Raw genomic sequence first — 20822 nt, 5'->3', positions numbered from 1 at the left:
ATGATAACAAATAAATTCAATTATTCTACGAAAGAATGAATGTCAGTTTGGAGGAGCGGTTTAGCGCACGTCACCAGAGTACAATTAATTGTGGTCTGAGCCAAACGCAGGAGGGGGTAAACTTCAGAGGAAAGTCATCAGATGATCTTTTACGCTCTCCTTACAAGGTGCGAGTCTCGTTCTTCCTCCTTTCCGGTGGCAGCACACTACAACTAATCTCCGAGGAGCTGCTGGCTGGCAGAGGTGTGAATGAGTGTATATGAATGTCACGCCTGTGCAGAGCAGCCTATTTTTACTGTCTGCAAACTGCAAATGCAAGCCACACTGCTGTGCAGGCTGATGTAATGAAATCCAGCCAACTAAAGCCACCAAACGACTGGCACGCATTAATATAAAATGTTGCATTGTAAAATGGTCAGAGAGATTTGTTGCCACCATTTCCAGAGCATTTCATGGAGCACCTTGAATCTTCCTGTAACACATGCCACGCCACATGGTCGGATCTAGATGTTGCTCCCGACAGCGTATAACACATGCAAGTCTAAAAACCAATGCATCTGTGAGGAAGAAAGACGCAAAACATTTGTACAGACATAGCATCGTCTGAGTCCCTCAGCTTCTATGAATAACTTTAGTTATACTTATCTGCTCTCACATACATAAATGCTCAATTACAAATGATAAGGAGGCCAAAGAAAAAGGCCAAATGAGACCGTCACCGTCGAAAGAGTCCCTCTTGCGCCGCATAAATGTACAATTTAACAATACAAGTGTGTGAAAGCAAGACAGAGAAACAGCGCGAGCCGAGCTGGACCCCTGCGTCTCCTAGTCATTACAGCTCATTTGTCTGAGTGCTATTCCACTTGGCTGGGTTGAGTTAACAGTTTGCCCTGGCGCTCGCCACCCTCCTCTGAGCTGAGCATGACAACACATGTGGAGAGAAAGAAATGGGAACATAATGTAGAGGTTCGCCTGGGCTCCTACATGCACACACAACGATGGAAAACGTCCTAATAGCATACAAACACATGTATCGTGTATCTCATGACTTAAGAGATGGAGAGGGAAAAGAGGGGGAGTCTTATTGCACCAGTGGTTGTTTAATCCCCCCCCCGTCCCCTGGAAGGTCTAATGACAGCTAATCAGATGCACATCCACAGTCTAATTAACCAATTAGCAACTAATGGATACACAAACACTACACAAAATACCATGGATTCATTAGGAGAATCTGATAGTTCGCACTTTACCCAAGACTCTTTCTGGCCAAATGAGGCCGGGAACAGGCTCCTAACAGAAGACATCAGCAAGATTTCCCCCGCTTTCCTAAGAAGACTCACGGCTGTGACTGGAAACTGAGAGACATTAGGTAAAAATAACCGTTCAAATATATACTATATGTCAAAAAAGTTATGCAATACAATCATTTGCATGCACAGACAGACTTTCACACAAAACCCAGAGCACACCAGTCAAACTTTGAATTTAAAAACTGTGTTAATATTTTAGGGACACAAACAGACAATATATGGATTCAATATCTTCTTAGCTCCTTAATTAGTATCTAATAAAGTTTATGGGCAGAATATTCAACTGCACCAGAACATAAAATGAGAGCAAAATAAGCCTCATTTGAAGCCAGGCAGGCTGCTCAAAAATACATTTTACATCATGTTTCTTATTGGGCCTTTTATGAGTTTAAACCACTAACTTTAGGAAACACATCTCTCTCCAGATTTATTTATTTATTTATTTTTGTTTCAAACACACAGAGAAGAAATCTGGGGACACGTCGAGCCCCGTCACAGCCACCGACAGCAAACACTGTGAGATGTGAAGACAGAAAAAAGCCAAAACAAAACAATACTGAGTCTACAAAAAGTACAATTTGAGAGAATAAAACAATTAAGATGTGTGTGAAAACTGTTTGGCTGCTTCCCTTTGGATAAGACAAAAATAACTTTTAAAACTTTAAGCAAAGCAGCAAGAACTCATTAAAATGTCTTTTGTTTTCACAGAATTAAAAAAAGACATTTTGTAACACGTAGCCAAGTGTATTTTTAGAGAAAATAAATATACATATGAATTACCACCTTAATTTGTCTCAACAGATCAGTTTAATTTAAAAAAAAAAGTGGTAACTAAATTTAAATCTTCCAAACACTAAGTTTGGATTGTGCTATGATTGCAATGCAGACATATTTTCGGTATCACTTCTATAACTTTTAAAAGGTATGCATATATTTATTGAGTAAAAGTGATAAATCTGGCGTTGCCTCCAAATGAAGCATCATAAGCACAGACTGTGATTTCCAGAAGCTCCCTAGAGCCGTCTGCCGAGCTCTTAGCTTACCAGCTATGGTTTTTTTTGCCATGTAGCTGCACATTATAATATTTATTCATACTGCACCTTCTTCAGTGTCGTTTCAAGTACTGCAGCAACTGGTTTCCAGCAAAGAAGCTTTCAGAAAATCCACACTTCACATTCCCAGCACCATTGCATAAACAAACACGGCAACCAACTAGTGACACTTGTAGGAACTAGCGAGCATAATCAGAGCATTCAGCAGCTAAAAGCGCCGGTATTTCCCTCAGGAGCCGGTAGACATAAAACAGGGCTCAAAGTAGAGCGAGTACTGAACAAACACTGGTGAGTTGGACAGAAACCCACCGATGTCAATGTTGCTCTTAGAAACTTTAAGTGCAAATCAGCAAGCTTTAGCCGAGCAACAAGTAAACACATCTCCAGGCGATATCTACAGTAACAGTTTTCTCTAGTGTCGGTTGAGCTTGTCCCAGATTACAAGTACTTTTGTGTATGCTGGATTAAAGGTAACAAGATATGGGAGTGCAGAAATCTAAAACAAATATTTAACACAATTTATAGATGAAACTGCATCCTCCTGGAAAATACTGCTCGGGGGTGGCTGTGGATCAGCGAGGGAGTGTAGGCCGTTCACTGACCAGAAGGTCAACACTTCCCACATCTACAGTATATAATCAGAAAGAATGCATGACTGTGTAAATGGGAAACACATTATGAAGTGCTAGACGATCTTTCCCTTTATCTGTCCTCATTTGTGCTGCGCAAGTATAAAAAGAGGTGATAGATGCAGCGTTGAGCTGTAAGTCTGAGGCTCTGAAGTCTTAAAATCTGACATTTAAACCAAGAGAAAATAAGAAAGTGTGAAAATTCAAACTGTTTCACATGAACAAACACCAGTCTTAGAGTCCTCTGAAGGTGTGAAGAAACTAAAAGTGACAGTATGAATCATCGTAAGCCCAGATGCACACATTACACATGAACTTTATGTTAAAACAGAGGTATAATTCACTGAGTATATCACCTTAGCAGCCAGGCTTTTTCTTCTCTCTCACCTCATCAACTCAGAAACACATCAGGAGTTTTGACGGTCAGGTGACCTCCTAGTGTACATGACTAGGCAGGTAAATGCATGTAAATGTATAAGTAAATGCCAACTTTTGAAAATCCAATAAACGTTCAAGTTTGATTTAAACGTCAGGAAATTGCAGGTTATAGGTATGCGATCACAGGGAAACGCTGTGCAGCCGACTGAAGGGATAACTGAACTGTGAGCATAATTCGAAATTGTCTGAGTCTAAATTTGAGAGGATCTTAATTATAAATCTGTTTCACAAGAGTAACTTAAATTTCAAGACTGGAAAAGCTCCAATTCAGGGAAAATTTATCACCAGAATGACTATGTGAGGCCCTCAGATGTGTGCCCTTTGCACAAACTCACACGCACGGACAATATAATACACCCACATATGCACAAAACTCACAAGTTCGCAGATCGACTGCGCTCAGCAAGAAGTGCTTCACGGATGGCAGTTTTCCTTTCTTTTTCCGCTTGACAGACTTATCAGCCGAGCTCAGGTGGTGCCCCATCTGCTTCCGAACATTTAAAGTCCACACACAAACACCCACACACACACTCACTCACTCACTCACACTGCTTACACAAGAAGACACATGCTCAAGGAATAAACTCAATCAAATGTCTGCCCTTCAAATTTCATTTCTGATCCCCCAGGCTGCTTTTCTGCCCGTCTCCCTCCTTTTCTCTGACCACATAGTGACCTCTCCTCCTGTTCCACCACATCTTTTCACTTTCATATTCTCTGTGTGCCAGCAACACTCTCCAACAACCTCAAACTCTCCTTCCAGTTTTTTTCTTTCCTGATATTTCCTGCTGTACCAACATCTTCCAGTCCCAGTGACCACACCCCCCGCTGTGCAGAGCCCACCCTCTCCAGAGCAGCAGATGGTTGAGCAGCACGTGCATACGGACAAATAATCACGACTGTTGGGGCATACGCGCTGATGGAGAATAAACGTCAGGGCCTACAAGCGTATAGAGAATTTAGACACGTTTATTTTCATAGAAACATTACAACGCAGTTAACTCCATTAAAATCAACTCATGAACTCACGCTGGGCCCAGAGAGCATGATAACCACCACTAATTAACTTGATCAGGAGAACAGAGATACATGTCACATTCACTAAGCCTTCAGCTTCCACAACAAGAAAGTTCTTGGTTCAAATCCCAGCTCGGGCCTTGACGAGGTTTTTTTATTTTAATTCTTTATCTCTGGATGCTTTTCTGCCTCCCACCCACAGTCTAAAACACGCATGCAACAAACAAGATTGGCATTTGTAAATGTCCGCTACAGTGCGTGCATGGCTGTTAGTCTCAGCTGTCTGTGTGTGACCTCGTGATGGACTGCTGACCCGTCCAGGGTGCAGAGGAAGGATGCCTGGATGAGCTGTCGGTGTATGTGACATCACATAGCTGTATTTATTTGCTGCCTATATGCAGACGTATAATTATGCTGTAAAGGGCCATGAGGTAGAGTGAATCATTACACACTTCAGGCTGCATAAGTGGGATGAAATATGCACATACCAAACATGATAAAAGGGACCTCGACTGCTGAGAACAAAGCTTATGTAGCGAGTTGAGGATGACTACTGAGGTGAAACTGAGCACAGATGATGCTCCAAATGTCACCTCTCAGTAGACATATTTCTTTTCTTCACAAGCCTGATGTGACTGCATCACTTGCAATTAAAGATGCAAAAATATTGACCTGACAATTTCCCAATGTTTGTTTACGAGCAAATAAACTTACTGGCTGGACAACAGAACTGGTTGGTAAACAGACCTCTCCATACGGTGGCATGTGTTAGGCAATTATCTTTATTCTACCAAGCAGAAAATAACTTGTGCTGAATGGTAAGGTGTGCTGGTGTGAAACTCATAATACCATGCAGACACTATAATTAGGCGGCTCTTTACAGGGGAAAGAATGGGTCCTGGATGACCCAAGGGGGAAAAAATAATAAAAAAAATACCACAGCCAAAAGCAATTTGCTGGCGCCATTCAATTACCATGAATTATTCTTTGATTTTAACAATATAAACAAATATGGTTCTCACTTGGTTTGGACATTGCTGGCACTGAGAAAGGAGGGGATTGTGTAATTGTTTTACAAAGTGAGATACCTGACTGTGCCTACCTGATGTTTAAAAGGTTGTTAGATGTTTATGCGCTGATGCTGCTCTTAAAAAAATAGTCTCAGTGTATAGAGATAACAGCAACACACACTGACTCAGTTATATTTGATGCAGATCATGTGACCACCAGTTATTTGGTGTCTGTATTTGTGCATACCTGCAGAAAGTCTTGGCCGGGTCCGTTGCGTCTGCATCTCTTGCCGTGCGTGAGGCAACATGTGGTAACGCTTGGCTTCATTAACCAGATCTCGACATGCTTCTGTTGATTTGATCAGCTCCTCGTTGTCCACCACGTTGAGCAGGTAGGATGGATGTATGAAGGGAAGGCGTACCACCGCTAACAGCTCTGACAAATGCTGAGGGGACAGACACACAGCGGAGATGAAATCCTTAAATAATCAGCATAGCATGACTGATCAAAGAACTGACCACCAGAAAAAATCACAGTCACTAAACACAGACAGAAAATCTTTGATACAGAACCACTAGGTAAGTGTACAGTACATACATCATCTGTACAAATGTGATTTTTTTTATTGGTATAATATTTGAAAGAAGATGAGAAAAGGCGTTTGATCAAATTCTGGTCTATTAGTGCAAGGAAATGTGGCAACGGCCAGACCATTAGATTGGTTTCTGTCAGTGTCAGAGCCTCAGACCTTCAGCTCAACACTGCATGTGTTACCTATTTTTATACTTGCGCAAGACAAAATGGTCAAACAAGCACAGAAAAAGAGAAAAATGTTTCCCAAGACCCTGTTTTTCATCTATCGTTGGAACTATATGTGCTGAAAAAAGAAATCTCTGCAAGTTTGTCAGAGAGATCTGTGCAAAGTCTCACTTTCAAATGTGAATTTGGTTTTGTTGTGACAACTAAAAGGAAGCAGCAGGGGGTTTCTTACTTCCACCTACTGCTTCTGATATTTTCTGTTTACTGAAGATTTTCTTTCTGCAGCTAAATGAAAACCCAGCTCCTGATAATCACCATCAATTCAAGCCAAAATGCTGCAATGCTGCTTTTTTAAGCACTCCCCCCCAAAAAAAAATTGGAAAAAAAGAGACAATTTTGGCCTAGTTTTTGGTTGGGAACTGGCTTATGATGATTAAGGCTTCAAAAAAATGCATGTCTGTGTGCGCATACATTTAAGTCCACGAGACTTGGATACGATACTGTAGGTGTTCAGACAATAGCAGACAGACTGTTGCCAAGGCAACCTTGTTTATAACACAGAATTTCAAGGATTTTTTCCCCCTTGTTTTCCTTCTTTTCCTCCACTATGTGGGTACAAGTGTACGTGCCCCCCCCGGTACTCTGATCCATGTCGACAGTAAAGGCTGTAAACAAGCTTGGAGAGTGCGACAGAGAGCTGGGTGGACACTGACCCCAACGACCCTTCAGCTCAGAGTGAAGTGACTGAGCCACGCCGGGAGAGGAACAAAACAACAGACTCAAGGAAAACCCATCGGGGGAGAATAAATAATAATCTGACACTCTCTCCCACCTGAGGCCCTCTTTACTCTGCCGTTTGTCCCATTTTTGTCCCGTTTGACAGCACAGAGAGGGACAAAGAGAAGGTGAGACAGCCAAGAAAAGAAATGGAAGACATAGGGACATTTTCAGGTGAGTAGAGGAGCAGCTGTGAAAAAAAAGAAGAGTGCATCCTTGGCTTGAAGTGAATACAAGAGGATCAGAGAAAGGGACGTTTCCACTAGAGTCAGAGCAATCTCCTGATGACATTTCCTACCCATAAGCACGCTTGGAGCCACACACTGTCCTGCATTTTTTGCATCGGGGACCGTCTGCTTCCGTCATCCTCGAATGCACACAGCATAGTTTATCAAACAAACAGCTCAATAACTCACATAAACACTTGCAGTTGCTCGGAGCACTAGCTGAAGGTGCTCAAGAAGGTAAAGTCAAAGCAAGCTCCCAGAGAATGCTGAAATACTCCCTCAGAAGGATGCATGCGCTCAGCATTAGATAGTACTTTCAATCAAAGAGTGCAGAGGGAGGTTTGCCCAGCAGTTACTCATTCATGCCACACTCAATTGGAGGACACGGGCTTCAGGCTGCCTTGAAATCCTCTTAAATAGCTACTTTTCACCAGGTCAGTTGCTTCATTCAGGAATCATGTAATAATGTTAATTAGATATTGCCAAACTATATTTGAAAAAAAAAAAGTATTTCTGGACAAATCTCAAAATTGAACAATCAGTTAATATAGAAACTGACTTTCTTGTGTTTAAAATTGATTTAATCAATCAATTAAGAAGACAATGCATATGCTCTAGCCTGACTAAGTACTTATAGCTGTAGTAATATTCTGGCTGTCTAAATTAAAGCTGTATATGGTGCAGTTTCAGCCAGGATGTGTCATTAATGGAATAGCAGAAATATATGTGCTCAAATTGTGCTGGGTACATCTGGTTTTCTCTTTTTTGAGACGATCTGGACTTCCAGTTTGTATTATTTAGCAAAATGATTGCATACATTTGTTAGAGCTATATGTTCATACAGACAAACGTAGTCACTCATACAGATTTTGTTTTCTCTAGAAAGCTGGGAAAAAAGCAAAAACAGAATCCCGTTTTACCATCTGCCATTCTAACTACATACACATAAGCATCTGTTGAATGCTCTCTTAGCTTTCCAAAAACAATTTATCAGCAGTAAAACTACCTCATAGTTAGCATCTGGTCTGTGCACAAAGGTAAAGACCCTTAACCTTACCTTCCTTTCACAAGGGTTCCTCCATTCGAATATTTACACTGACGAACCCTTCTGGATGGAAGGTGAAACATCTTCAGGACCAAAAGAAAAGCAAGTCTTCTTTGAATGTATTCAAACCTTGATAGTTACCAGGACTTGTGCAACTGAGTCTACACCAGAAAGGTCATCTAGAACGATCAGATACAACCACCCAAGACCTCACCCAAACACGCACATGTGAAAGTGACAGATATTTGTATCTAGCAACAATATCTGTAGAAGGATTATACCTTTTTGCAGCGATGTCAAGAAACGGCTGTAATGCAGGACTCAACTTAACATGATGCAGTAATAGTTGTTTATCTGGCTGATGTTCCTAAAGTTAAAAATGTATCTCTTTAATAGGATTAAGCCATTGTGACCTAACGTTTAATTAGAAGAATATACTTTTAAAATGCCTTTATCCCCTCAGCACATTTTTGTATGTTGTGTGATGCTATCACACAGTTGCTGCAGATTTGACAGCTGCACCTCCATGAAACAATCCCTCGCCCGGCGTTGTTGCAAAGGTGCGCTTTCGTGTTGATAATGCCAAACCCTAACCCTGTGATTTTAACGTGTGTGGTTCTGCTACTGCAGCTCATCTGGATGATCTGCTGCACACTACGGTTGCACTGTTGTCTTTCTGCCATCTTCAACCAGTCTGGTCATTATTGACACATTTTCTTCCAGAGAACTGAGATTCGATGGACACTCTTTTCTTCAGAACCATTCTCTGGTTGTGTGAAAATACCGGTAAATCACCAATTTCTGGAATGCTCAGACGAGCCTGTTTGGCACCAACAATCCTGCCATGTGCAGAGTCACTTGAAACATCTTTCTTCTGTTACTCGGTTTGGACTTCAGCAGGTCATCTTGACCATTTCCACATGCCTAAATCCCTTTAGGTGCTGCCATGTGGTTGGCTGATTCACTAGGTATAGCTAATAAAATAGCTGGTGAGTAATGTATGTTGCCTTTGGTCATAATGGGTTAAGACAGCCCATTATCAATTTAGACGACATTTAAATAAATAACCAGGGAATTAGCTGTAAACCAAATAATAAAATAAATTAAATAAAATTCAGTCAAATACTCAGTCTAATTCAAACCATGTCACTATGTTCTCTTCTCCTTTTTCGCTGTCTGCTTCGCTCTCCACCTCCATCCCTGCTCCTCCTACACATGCATATATTGGCATGGAAATGAAGGAGAGGAGCCCACTTCATGTTAATTTTAAAATCCAATGTGTCAGACCCAGTAAAAAAAAAACCAAACACACACACACACGAGTCCTGCTTCAAGTCAGCGTCTGAACACCTCAAGCAGAAATTATTGCAGAAGCTGTGCAGTCGAGGCTGCTCCTGCTCTTTTAAAATAAACGAGTTTCAAAAGAAATGTCTCAACTGTTTGGTGGATTACTATGAAATCAAGCGGAGAGATTCGCGTTCCACTTCTGATGAATTATAATCATTTATAATCATCATGTCAAAATTTCACTTTGTCCAGTACTTTAAGTTTATGATCAGTGACTTGCATTGCAAAGCTTGCGACATTTTCATCAGCCTCAGCTTTTTTGTCTTTTTTTTCCCCTTCTCTCTTCTCTGCACTTAAGTTTATTGCAGGTAAATAAGAGGAGGAAACGACCGAACCGCTCTTTGTGATCGCGGTGCTGGTTATTACAGAAAGTAGTTGCAGATTTTCTTATTTTTTATTAATCATTGGCATTGCATGCACTTTAGATCGTTTTGTAATTAATAGTTCTAAATTGGTGAGACTGAGCAAGTTGTAAATATTTACAGAGATGTGACGATTGGCCGTTAAATACTTTGATTCTCAACTTTGTGTGTTCAAATTGAGACAGAACGAACTCAAAAACAATAAAAAAAACAAAACAACTGAACATCAGCTGAGTAGCACCGTGGGAGTGTTGGCATGCAGATTCAGGATTTATTAACATTCAGCTCAAAGCACTGGTTATAACCTTTACAAAAGGTGGAAATGCCAAAAAGCATACTTTCTCTAAATAAGAAAAACCCAGTTAATTTGTATTATTTGGGCTTAAAACTCTCTGCTGCAGAGAGAGAGAGAGAGACTGCCATATCATGGTAATCGTTTATTTTAAAAATACATTCAAATCTGCAAAATATATTCAGCCTTCTCATTCCCTTATCATCTACGCATCTTATCCTCGAGTTTCCTGACCAAAACGCCACAGTTTCCTTCTCTGCTGTGAACTTTTGTAGTTGGATGTCTTTTTTCCAACATGGGGCAGTCTGGGTAAGAACTTTGATTTCTATACATCAGACAAACAATGAAAGTCCACTTTTCAGTCTCCAAAGCATGTCTGGAAGGTGCAGTCAGTAAAAGTCTTGATATTTTTAGTCTGAAACTTTCATGAATGTTGAGTAAATATTGATGGCAGCTATAGTTTTGCAGGCTTGTTTCATGCCCTGGAAGTCAGGAGTGTGCATACTGTACTCCCGATGCATGCATTATAAACGCTGCACTAAAAGGCTTTGATGATCATTTGTCCGCATGTGTTCATGTGTGGCATGAACCAAATAATGAAAGCTAAATGAAAGCACTCACGACACTCGGGCCAGCAAGCGATATGCTCCCAGCAGATGAAAGGATGCGGCAGGCATCTGACTCCATTTCTATCCATCTCCAACAAGCTCTTGAGCTATCACTCTCGAGCACTGACATGCAGAATGAATACAAGCAAGGTCCCCCTAGATAAATGGTGTGACCTGTCATTTCATCTTCCTGTCTATTCACCCAAGCAATATTTATGCATTTCAAACAGAAGGGATATGGATGCAAATTACAACAGTCACCGTGCCAACTGCTAGATGTTGACTAGATTCTGTGTACAATCTTTCACATTTCTAATGGGGAGTGGAACACTTTTTAAGCCTTGGAACATATGGAAAGTATCAGCAGGAGACTAAAGGCATATGGAGATCCTCTTTTTAGATTGTCAGCCCAATATACTTCTTCCTGGATGATTAGCTTGTGTACAGATGTATATCCAATTATATTATGATATGTAACCTAACTAACACTGTGCAGCGTCAAACCCACTGACGAAGAGCACAAAGACGCCGGGTCAACATTCCCGGCATCAACAGAAACACATTCCCTGCAGCAACATCCAACACTCATTCATTCATTCATTCATTCATTATCTTACCCGCTTTATCCCTTGCGGGGTCACGGGGGTCTGCTGGAGCCTATCCCAGCTCATTTTAGGTGAGAGGCAGGGGTTACACCCTGGACAGGTCACCAGTCCATCGCAGGGCCACATATAGACACACAAACCATGCTCACAATCACACTCACGCTCACACCTACGGGCAATTTAGAATCATCAATTAACCTAATATGCATGTTTTTGGACTGTGGGAGGAAGCCGGAGTACCCGGAGAAAACCCACGCAAGCACGGGGAGAACATGCAAACTTCACACAGAAAATGATGAAAAAAATTATGATATGTAACCTAACTAACACTGTGCAGCATCAAACCCACTGACGAAGAGCACAAAGACGCCGGGTCAACATTCCCGGCATCAACAGAAACACATTCCCTGCAGCAACATCCGACATATGCCAGAAAACTGCTGCTGCACAGCCCAGCTCGTACTTATTCAATTTTTCTTTATTCACCATCAGATACGCAAAAATATTCAAGCAGGTGGACGGACGATGCAAATAGGTTGAGCTTGGTAAAAAGCAGGAATTATGTGTCTAACAGGGAGCCTCTCAGATCTGTCAGAGGCAGCGGAGAAGCAGCCGGGAGGCCGCCATGCGCTAACACTGATGACAAATGTCCACTGAGCATTTCCTATTCCGCTACTGTCACTGAAGACTAAAGCCTCTTAGTCTGTGTGAGTGTGTGTGTGTGTCTGTGTGTGTGTGTGTGTGTGTGTGGGGGGGTGATTTAGTGCCATAGAACGATCAAATAAATGACACACAAACAGTCCTATCTATATGCCTTGCTAAGAGGAGATAACACGCATCTGCTTCAGAATGAAAAATGGACAACTTGAAACCTTTTTAAAAAAAAACTAAACAAAAAAAAAAAGTATTAAAAAATACCCACATGCATCGACTTACAAGTTTGCATTGAGAATAAAACATACCCATGCTTGCCCTAACCACTCAACAGACCACAGCTCTGAACTTTTAAGCATAAAGTACAGGTTTCTGTGAGAAGGTAGAAGTGGAATATGCTTTTGCAAATTGCACTTTATGTTAATCCATGTGATGCTTTGCTGAGCCTGTTTATGTCCTCTCGTGACTTCATGATTATGTGTGTTTTTCTGCCAGAAGGATGGATGGGAGATGGAGTTGGACATAGGGGACAACAGATGCTGGATGCTGCCCTGAGCTACTACTGACAGGTGCAATGTGTTCTCCTCTGAGGGCTATTTCAGCATGACTTCATTTAAGGAGTTCAAAAAAAGAAAAACAACAAAAAAAACATTTAGGGGAAAGTATTTCCAACATGAATGCATTCTGTACTGTATGTGTGTGTGTGTGTGTGTGTGTGTGTTAATGACACTGTAGAAAGCACCTTGTTATTCATCATATATTATGCAAAAACAATTAATAGGGCATTCATTTTGCGAAAATTAGAGTTAATCTATTAGTTCTCTGAAAATCATGCCAGTCATGCAGCTCTCTTGTGTGTTCACAAGAGAACCCAGAGGAGATGAGACGCCCCCAGACGTTCAGTCACCGTGGCTGAGTGAATGCAGTTCAACTGGCTGCACACATCCGGCCCGAGAGCGATCTGGGAATACAAAGGACCCAGATGAGAATGGACATGGAGTTCACCCACTCTCATCAGAACCCGTCGTCGTGTCTCTAACATGCGAGTTGTTCATTCTTAGGTTGATGTGATCGTCTCATCAATGTGGATGCAAACATTGATGTTCTGTAATGTTTGAGTGAATGAAAAAGACGAGACGAAGAGGAAAGGCCACAGTCGGGGAGAAGATGCAGCAAAGACCATCGCCTCAATCGATCTTCATTGCCGAGCTTAGTGTCTTCAAAGCGGTCGCATGTGCAGTGGCCTGTGTCACGTTCGTCTCAGCTCACTCTGCAACAGTTTCGGTTTCCTCTCCACGGATGATTGCTGTGGCATAAAGCTCCTCTTATCCAAAAGCAAATTAACCACCCCTGCAGGGGTTCAAGATGATGAAAAGTTTCTATTTTGATCTCCGAGCCTAAAAAGAGAATCACTAAATTAAAAGTGATGCTTGAGGTGCTTGGGTCATTGGTAGTTTTGAAGGTAAATGAATCGTGAAACAGTGAAGGAAACTCAGTTTATATCCGTGCTCAGCCTCAAAGCATTTTTCTCTTTGATAATTTTATACACTAACTACATAATGATAGCATCATTTGTTCTGGGAAAATGATTTTTTTTTTCTTGTTAATGAGTGCCGGCAGGGGGAAAAAAGAAGAAAAAAAAAAAAAATCACTATAGTACATTAAAACTCAATTGTATAAAATTCCCGAATAATCAGCAACATCTTCTAAAAAGTAAAACCTTTAACTGCATGAATTTAGTCTGGAAATAGCAAATGTCAGCAGAGGCTATTGTTATTTCTGATGAATGAACAGCAGGTCTTCTCTAACGGCAAGGCTGGCCTTTTTATCACAAAAATACACCATTAACTGTCCTTTTGAGCTGTTACATTAGCTGGCCACCTTCCAAAGGGACAGTTAATCAGCCTCCTTTGTCAGGCTGAGTCACCTGGAAAGATAGGATCCTTTATGAAATATGTTAAAGTGAGGCGTAATGGAGGCCTTTTTCAGTGGTTTGGCAGAGATTCGTTAGCTATAATTGGAGCAGTGTGTCTGCGCTCGTCCCACAGAAGGGTAACCCTTGCAAGAAAGAACTGGTCTCTCTGTCAGCACCTTCAGACATCTGGTTATCGTTTTCCAGACCTTCTGTTTATTTTTGCAGAGCACACCTGTTAGACAGCAAATAAGGAGGCAGATGTTTTTGCATGTTTTGTTTTTACAATCGGTAAATTATCCCATTTTTTTTTTTACACAATTTATATATCTGTGTACAAACAATTTATTCAGGCAGCAAGAAACTTTTAAATTCTTTTTTTTTTAATATGTGCAATGCTCTCCACTCCCCTCTCAGATTAAATGATCTACAATTAGAGAAGTATTGATCTCATCTGCTTGTGAGGAAGCAAATAAGCCAATAATGAAACTGCTGAACTATTTCTGTAAACATTAATCAGTCCTCAGGGTTATTCTAGGTCCATTTACTAGCCGTTTCAGCAACTAATCCTCCAGATTTTTCCTGCTGAAAGGCTATTTCATTTTAGATTTTGCAACTCCCTTTTCGATAAAGCTTACAGACAAATGTTGGCACGACAGCACGTTTTCAATGATACTCAAAGAAAGCTGATACAGCTCTCTACTTCCATTCAGTGGGTTTGTTTCTCCTGGCAAAGCATTAGTGATGCTCAAATGCTCTCCCTGTCTCCAAGCGATGTCCAGGCCCCGTTTCCTGGTGCCGTTGGTTGTTAGTGACAGCGAAGTGGAGAGAGAAAATTGCATATTATTTACGCAGTGCCTTCAATATGCCACTTTTCCACTCTATAGCTTGCAGCTTACAAACCATAGCACACACACACAGATACAAGACACACACGAGGCGCTTGCTAAGATAAATGCAAACACACAAATTTAGCTCACGGCTTAAGGTTTTGCCTTCGTCCCATTGCTGGGATACTTCAGGAGTGCTGTGACATGCGTCCCTGACATGTCATTAAAAGGTGTCTCAGGTTCTGGAGGAGTGATTTCCGCCATGTTCTGCCTCCAAATGGGCAGAAAGGGACAGAGGTGAGGAAAGGAAGGCAATGATGATGTGGAGGCAGCCCACTCTGTCTTCTCTGCTGTCCTGCTCTCTACTCAGGCAGCAGGCTTGCTACTTGTTTTTCACTCACACATGGAGGGAAATTTGAGCTTGACCGCAGGCTCAATCACATCTCTTCTCCCTTGATGTCACGGCTGTGTGCAGAGGCACAAGCCATTGGATATCAGATTAGAACACTGTGGATCTCTTTTTTCCCCCTATTCCTCTTGTCTCATTTCTCTCCAGCCACCCTTCACCCTTTTCTGTCTTCATGCTTCGCTCTGATTCTTCTCTCTTTGCTTGGACTCTCTTTCCATTCCTCCTTATTCCCCGTCTTAAAGACAGGGTGACCCTGGTGCCTCGTCTCAGGGACCAGTGCGGTGGGTTGTTCAGACAACCGGGAAAATTTCTTCTACTTCATCTGACTAACTCACCTCTGCACCTCTCCACTAGAGTGTGAGATTGGAGGAGTCTGCTGGACTGAGCTGGATAAAGTTTACAGGGTTCTTATGTTCTTCTAAAACCGGCAAAATTCTGGCAACTTGTTAATTTTTCATTAGTGAACTAAGAAATCCAGCTTCTGTGACTTTATCGGTCAATTTATTCAGAAGACAAACGGCAAAAAAGGAACATCTCCTTCCCATCATTTATTTACTGTGCAACATCTGGAAGAGATCAACATCTGCTTTTCAACGACTTCCCTTGTGCTCCGTTTCTCTTAGTGGTTTAAGATTCTGCACGACAAAACACTTTGTGATGGATTGCACCATAATCACTACAGCGCCACACATCAAAGGATAAATGCTAAATGTTTAATCCAGAAGGTGAGAAATTCAAATATTGACGTATGTGTCTCATAAAAGTTGGTGCCAATAAAGTAACGTTGAATGCCGATGTCTGCAACAAATCAGATTCACCTGATACGAGGCAGTTCCTCAACTTGCTGGCTGATGAGGAGACATTACTTTGAGGGAATGATTCTTACAGTGATGGATCGGTGTAATTTATCTGATCGTAATCTTTCTTCCATTTTAAAACAGCTATAAAATACTTTAAAATCATCAGTTTCAAATCCATGGACTCATAAATACCTCACAACCTATGTTTTTTTTCGCAGCAGGATAGATATATACATCTACAGTGCACAAGTCCATTTACCTTTTCATGCATGTGGGCTGTAGCTGATGCTCATCGATTCCACGCCTGCTGTACCTCACTGTCAATACTTATTTCAGGTATATAACCTTTGATTATGATTCCCAGACTCTAAGAATAAATCAAACACCTGTTCGACAAAATGGAAACAAACGACTGTGGCTGTCTGTTTATGTGTCTCACAAACAAATGAAGAGTAACTAAGAACATGGTGCATTCTGAGGGCAGAGCGCTCCTGGGACCTCCGACAACCGCTGTGTTAGGCTGCATCTGAACAACAAAGTTGATGAACATTACCAGGAGAGAGCAGGAGTCACTTGTCTGGTGTTCATGCTGTGCATCACTCAGAGAAGATAGTGAGGCTCCACAGAACAACTGCACTAATAAAGCTGTACCCTGCAGACCCACAGGATCTGTGTTTTCTGTGATAGCAGCAACTTCATTAGGATGTTTTTGTCCTGGTACAAATACATTCTGGATAAGAAAAAAGGATATAACTATGTTTTGAAACAAAGGAGCACACACATGACCATTTCATTACCTGCACTCTGGAGTTGGGGTCTTGTTTGATCCACTTGATGACGGTCTCGTAGACCAGCTCCTCAGCCTTTGTGTTTAGACTGTCGTTGGACAGATACGTCACCAGGTCCACCTTGGATACGCTCAAGATCTCCTCCTGACCTGCCACCTTAAAGAGTCCAAGCAGTCTAAAATCAGTCAGAAGCTTGATGTTGTAGTTGAGCTCAAATAAAACGTTCCTTTTCAGTAGTGCACTCCTCTGGTGCTCGGTTGAAACATACATCCTGTACTTTGATGCAAAAACAAAACAAACTCTCCACCCAACTCCAACATTCACTGTGTATGACAACTTGACATTTGAATACAACAGTATTTTCCCTGATTTCCTGCTTCCATTTGGCGTAATTTTTAAAGCTCCTTTTGTTTGTTGCTTTTGTCTAACAGTTTAAAGGATTTTCTTGACCGTATGAACCCAAAAAAAGACAAAGACATCACATTTAAAACAAGATACTGAGATTCTTAAAGTTAATTTAAGAATTATGGCATTGTTCAAAGAAGCATACACACAACGTTTTATTCCATGACACAGACTGAAAATGTACCTTTCTAAACTTAGACACTGAAGACAAATAACAGAAATGTTTATAATCGCACAAGTAGTCAATAAAAAGTGATTTTGGATGAAGCGGATTTTGTTGCAGCCGGTGACAGGTGCATCGACTCCCTGCAGTCTCTTTTGCCTGAAAGCAGCACAGCAAAGGTGATATATAATATGTCTTGTTTTTTTTTTATGTTTGGGGAGAACTGCGCTGCCTGTTCCCCTGCTGCGTCCAGCTTTTATATGAGGCTAAGCTAATTGTCTCCAGGTTGTATTTTCATAATCAATAGATGGATGTGACCAGCATTTGGATCCTTTCATTTATAGGTAACTCTCAGCAAGAAAAGTGATTTTGTTTAGTGTCTTCCAAATGCAGGAAAATGCCTTAAAATTGAGTTTGGAGGACAGGTTTTCTCCAAGTCAGTTTTATTCACAGCGCTGCAACAAGGAATACTAAAACACGGCACAGCAATACCACCCAGGATTCAATGTCACACAACATCTGTGACTCCTGAAAGCAGCTGCCTTCACTTGTGGATCTGTTTGTGGCGTCTTTATAAGTCGAACAGTTTCTCGGTTCTTGCCCTGTCAACTTGGAGAAAAAAAAAAACAACACTGCTGCTGCTTTCATGTTTTGCCTTAAGGCTCAGTTATGGTTCTGCGTCAAAATGGCGCCGTGCCTACGGCGTGTGGTTTGGATCGACGCAGAGGACACGCCGTCACCTGCGCCGTCTCTGACGTGCACCTCCCGAAAATTGTAACTACGCGTCGAGGAGACGCAGACCACACGAAGACAGAGAGGGCTGTGATTGGTTCGTTTGAAAGCGAAGCATTTCCGGTTTGAATCAGTAGTGAACTTCCAGGGCTCTTTTCTTCGTTTATGTGTGATTTTTTTTGTTTTTGTTTTTTGCACAATAGTTGTCCTTATTTCTTTGATTTACTGTGACCGGAAAAAGTCGGATAAACCATTCAGAAAAAGATCGCTAACTAGTGGCCGCGGGGGGTACTGCACCGCGACCAAACGGAGAGACGGAGAAGTCTGAAGGGTTCAGCACGGCGTCACGGCTGCGGCGTGTGCTCTGCGTTGGTGTGACGCAGAAGCATAATTCAGCCTTTACTGTATAAGCTTTTCTGAAAACAATAAAAGAGGAAATCATTGATTAACATCAATTAAGACTTGAACCTTCTCTGTTCTTGCTGCTACAGGTAGCTGCAAGAACCCAGAATGGGGCAAAGCCCATCTGCATCGGAGCGAGAGTGAGGATGACTGGAATTGTCTTATGGACAGAAGAGACCAAATCTGAGGCCTTTGGTTCAAACTAGAAGAGTTTGTCATTTCTAGTCTTCAGTAAAGCACAGATGAGGGTAAGCGCTAGTATGAGGGGTAATTTGTTGCAGTTTTAGAAATCACTTGATTTTAGGTTCATGTTATACATTTAGGAAATACTTTTAAAAAGGTCTCAGGCTTTATTCTGCAGTCAGACGATAAACTGAAGCACACCTCTAGACTGGGCAAAGGCTACTTGGATAAGATGGGTGACTGAGGAGGGCATGACAATAGAGCCTGCCTATGATAAAAAAAAAAGATTTCTGGTGTCTGAAAGGTTTGAATCATGGAGAACAGAGAATAATAAAAGCTCACTACCAGGATTGCTTGATCTGAGCTCTGCAAACTCAAAGTCCAAGCTGTTTTCTGGAGTCAAAACTCTAAAGCCCGACACACAGAACTTTATCTCGACTCTATGTTTACCAACATGTAATCAATACAATTTATGAAAACCACAAAAGTGCGAATAAAACTACATTTCTATCCATGTTCATACTTTTTAAAGTTTTTATAGATTTTATAGCAGTCTTGATTTAAAATTTCATCAGTGGTTTGAGAAGAGCAGACGTCTGCAACATCACAGTTAAAGGTTAAGATTGTGCTTTGTTTCTGGGATGGCTCCATGATAAGGTCAGAGAAGCAGCATGCTTTTTAACTTCCAGAGGGCATTTTATCTGATCCCATGAACTAACACTCATTTTATTTTCCATCTGATGTCATTGTGTGATTACCCAACCTTTTAAACTACAGACATTTGAGAAAGAAACACTTTAAAGTCATCTTTTTAAAAGACAAACTGTATAATTACCTTATGGCGCTATAGTAAATCACATCCTTAAATGTAAATAAATCCTTCACTTAAATGAAGTACATACAGAACCAACAAGACCAAATTATATTTCCAAGTAAAACAAGAAAAGAATTGCATACAATTCAGTCTGCTTTGTGTCTGTTTCACATGTTAAATATTAAATCTCAATCTTGTGACTGCAGATTTAATTTAGATATTCCACCTTTAAAGCATGAAGACAAAAAAAAGCAAACAGAAGAAAAGCAGGTAATTTGTTCAGTAAGTGATATCTGATTTTCATACTGTAATGATGATTGTTTTCTCTCATTTTCTGCCGCTTCCCAAGCCCTGAGCTAATTTGTTCCACAGGAATAAAATAATTAAGGACAATCATTCTTCCACTCACCTCGGGGAAGTTCTGCAGCGCAAAGGCTTTGGCCATGTTGTGGAGCTCCGTGCAACTCATTGCTTCAGCCATGGCCAGCACTCCCAGACAGTTACCTGCAGTCAGTTGTTTCTCTGGAGTCCGTGAAGACGGCGAGAGATGAGGGAAGCAGGACAAAGACAGAGAAGATGGAGAACAAGAAGAAAGGAGCAAAAGACACAGGCAGATTGATTAACACAGGGGGAACAAAACACATTCAGACGTCCATAAAAAGATGTACACAGCTCCAAAAGCATGGTCTCATAGCCTACTGGGCTGGCTATCTCCCTGAGACTGAGGGAGAACAAGTATAATAACTCAAAACAGCTCCGGGGACAAACAACGAGGGGAATCGATCGCTCACAGCACAGGCATGGGGTGGAGGATATCAGGGAGCAGGATGTGGGATTAGCTGGGCCACTTTAAAGAAGTCCTGTCAGATCTCAGGGTCTACTATACACAGACAGACTCTCACACAGAGCCAACAATATAAGAAACTACCCTGATGGGCAGGCCAGTGGGGAGAAGGCATATGTCATCTTCTGTGGTCTTTTCTAAGGGTTCAATTATTATGTTGTGTTTTTATATATATATACATATATATACATATATATATATATATATATATATATATATATATATATAGATACATATATACATATACATATATATATACATATACCGTATTTTCTGGACTATAAGCCGCACCTGTATATAAGCCGCACCCGCTCTATTTTTAAAAAAACAATAAAAAAAAGATATACAAGCCGCACCTGTATATAAGCCGCATCCGCTTTTATTTAAAAAAAAAAGATATGCAAGCC

At 41.2% G+C, this 20822-nt stretch overlaps 1 protein-coding gene across 4 annotated transcripts in view; it reads right to left on the bottom strand.

Annotated features, from left to right (window-relative positions):
• LOC133418516 (kelch-like protein 29) overlaps positions 1–20822 on the bottom strand; it is a 274919-nt gene that overhangs the window by 67638 nt on the left and 186459 nt on the right. For all 4 annotated transcript variants that reach the window (XR_009770453.1, XM_061707244.1, XM_061707246.1 and 1 more), the window contains 3 exons: positions 19981–20093; positions 16882–17028; positions 5704–5902 (listed from right to left, as the gene is read on the bottom strand). Coding sequence is in view for 3 of the 4 variants with exons in the window: in XM_061707244.1 (XP_061563228.1) it covers positions 5704–5902; positions 16882–17028; positions 19981–20093 (459 nt within the window). In the remaining variant the exon portion in view is untranslated. The remainder of the gene's footprint in view (positions 1–5703; positions 5903–16881; positions 17029–19980; positions 20094–20822) is intronic.

The sequence above is a fragment of the Cololabis saira genome, chromosome 18 (assembly GCF_033807715.1).
Source record: "Cololabis saira isolate AMF1-May2022 chromosome 18, fColSai1.1, whole genome shotgun sequence".
In the NCBI taxonomy this organism is placed as follows: domain Eukaryota; kingdom Metazoa; phylum Chordata; class Actinopteri; order Beloniformes; family Belonidae; genus Cololabis; species Cololabis saira.
Note: the sequence above shows the minus strand (reverse complement) of the source record. Positions and strands in the feature narration are given on the sequence as shown.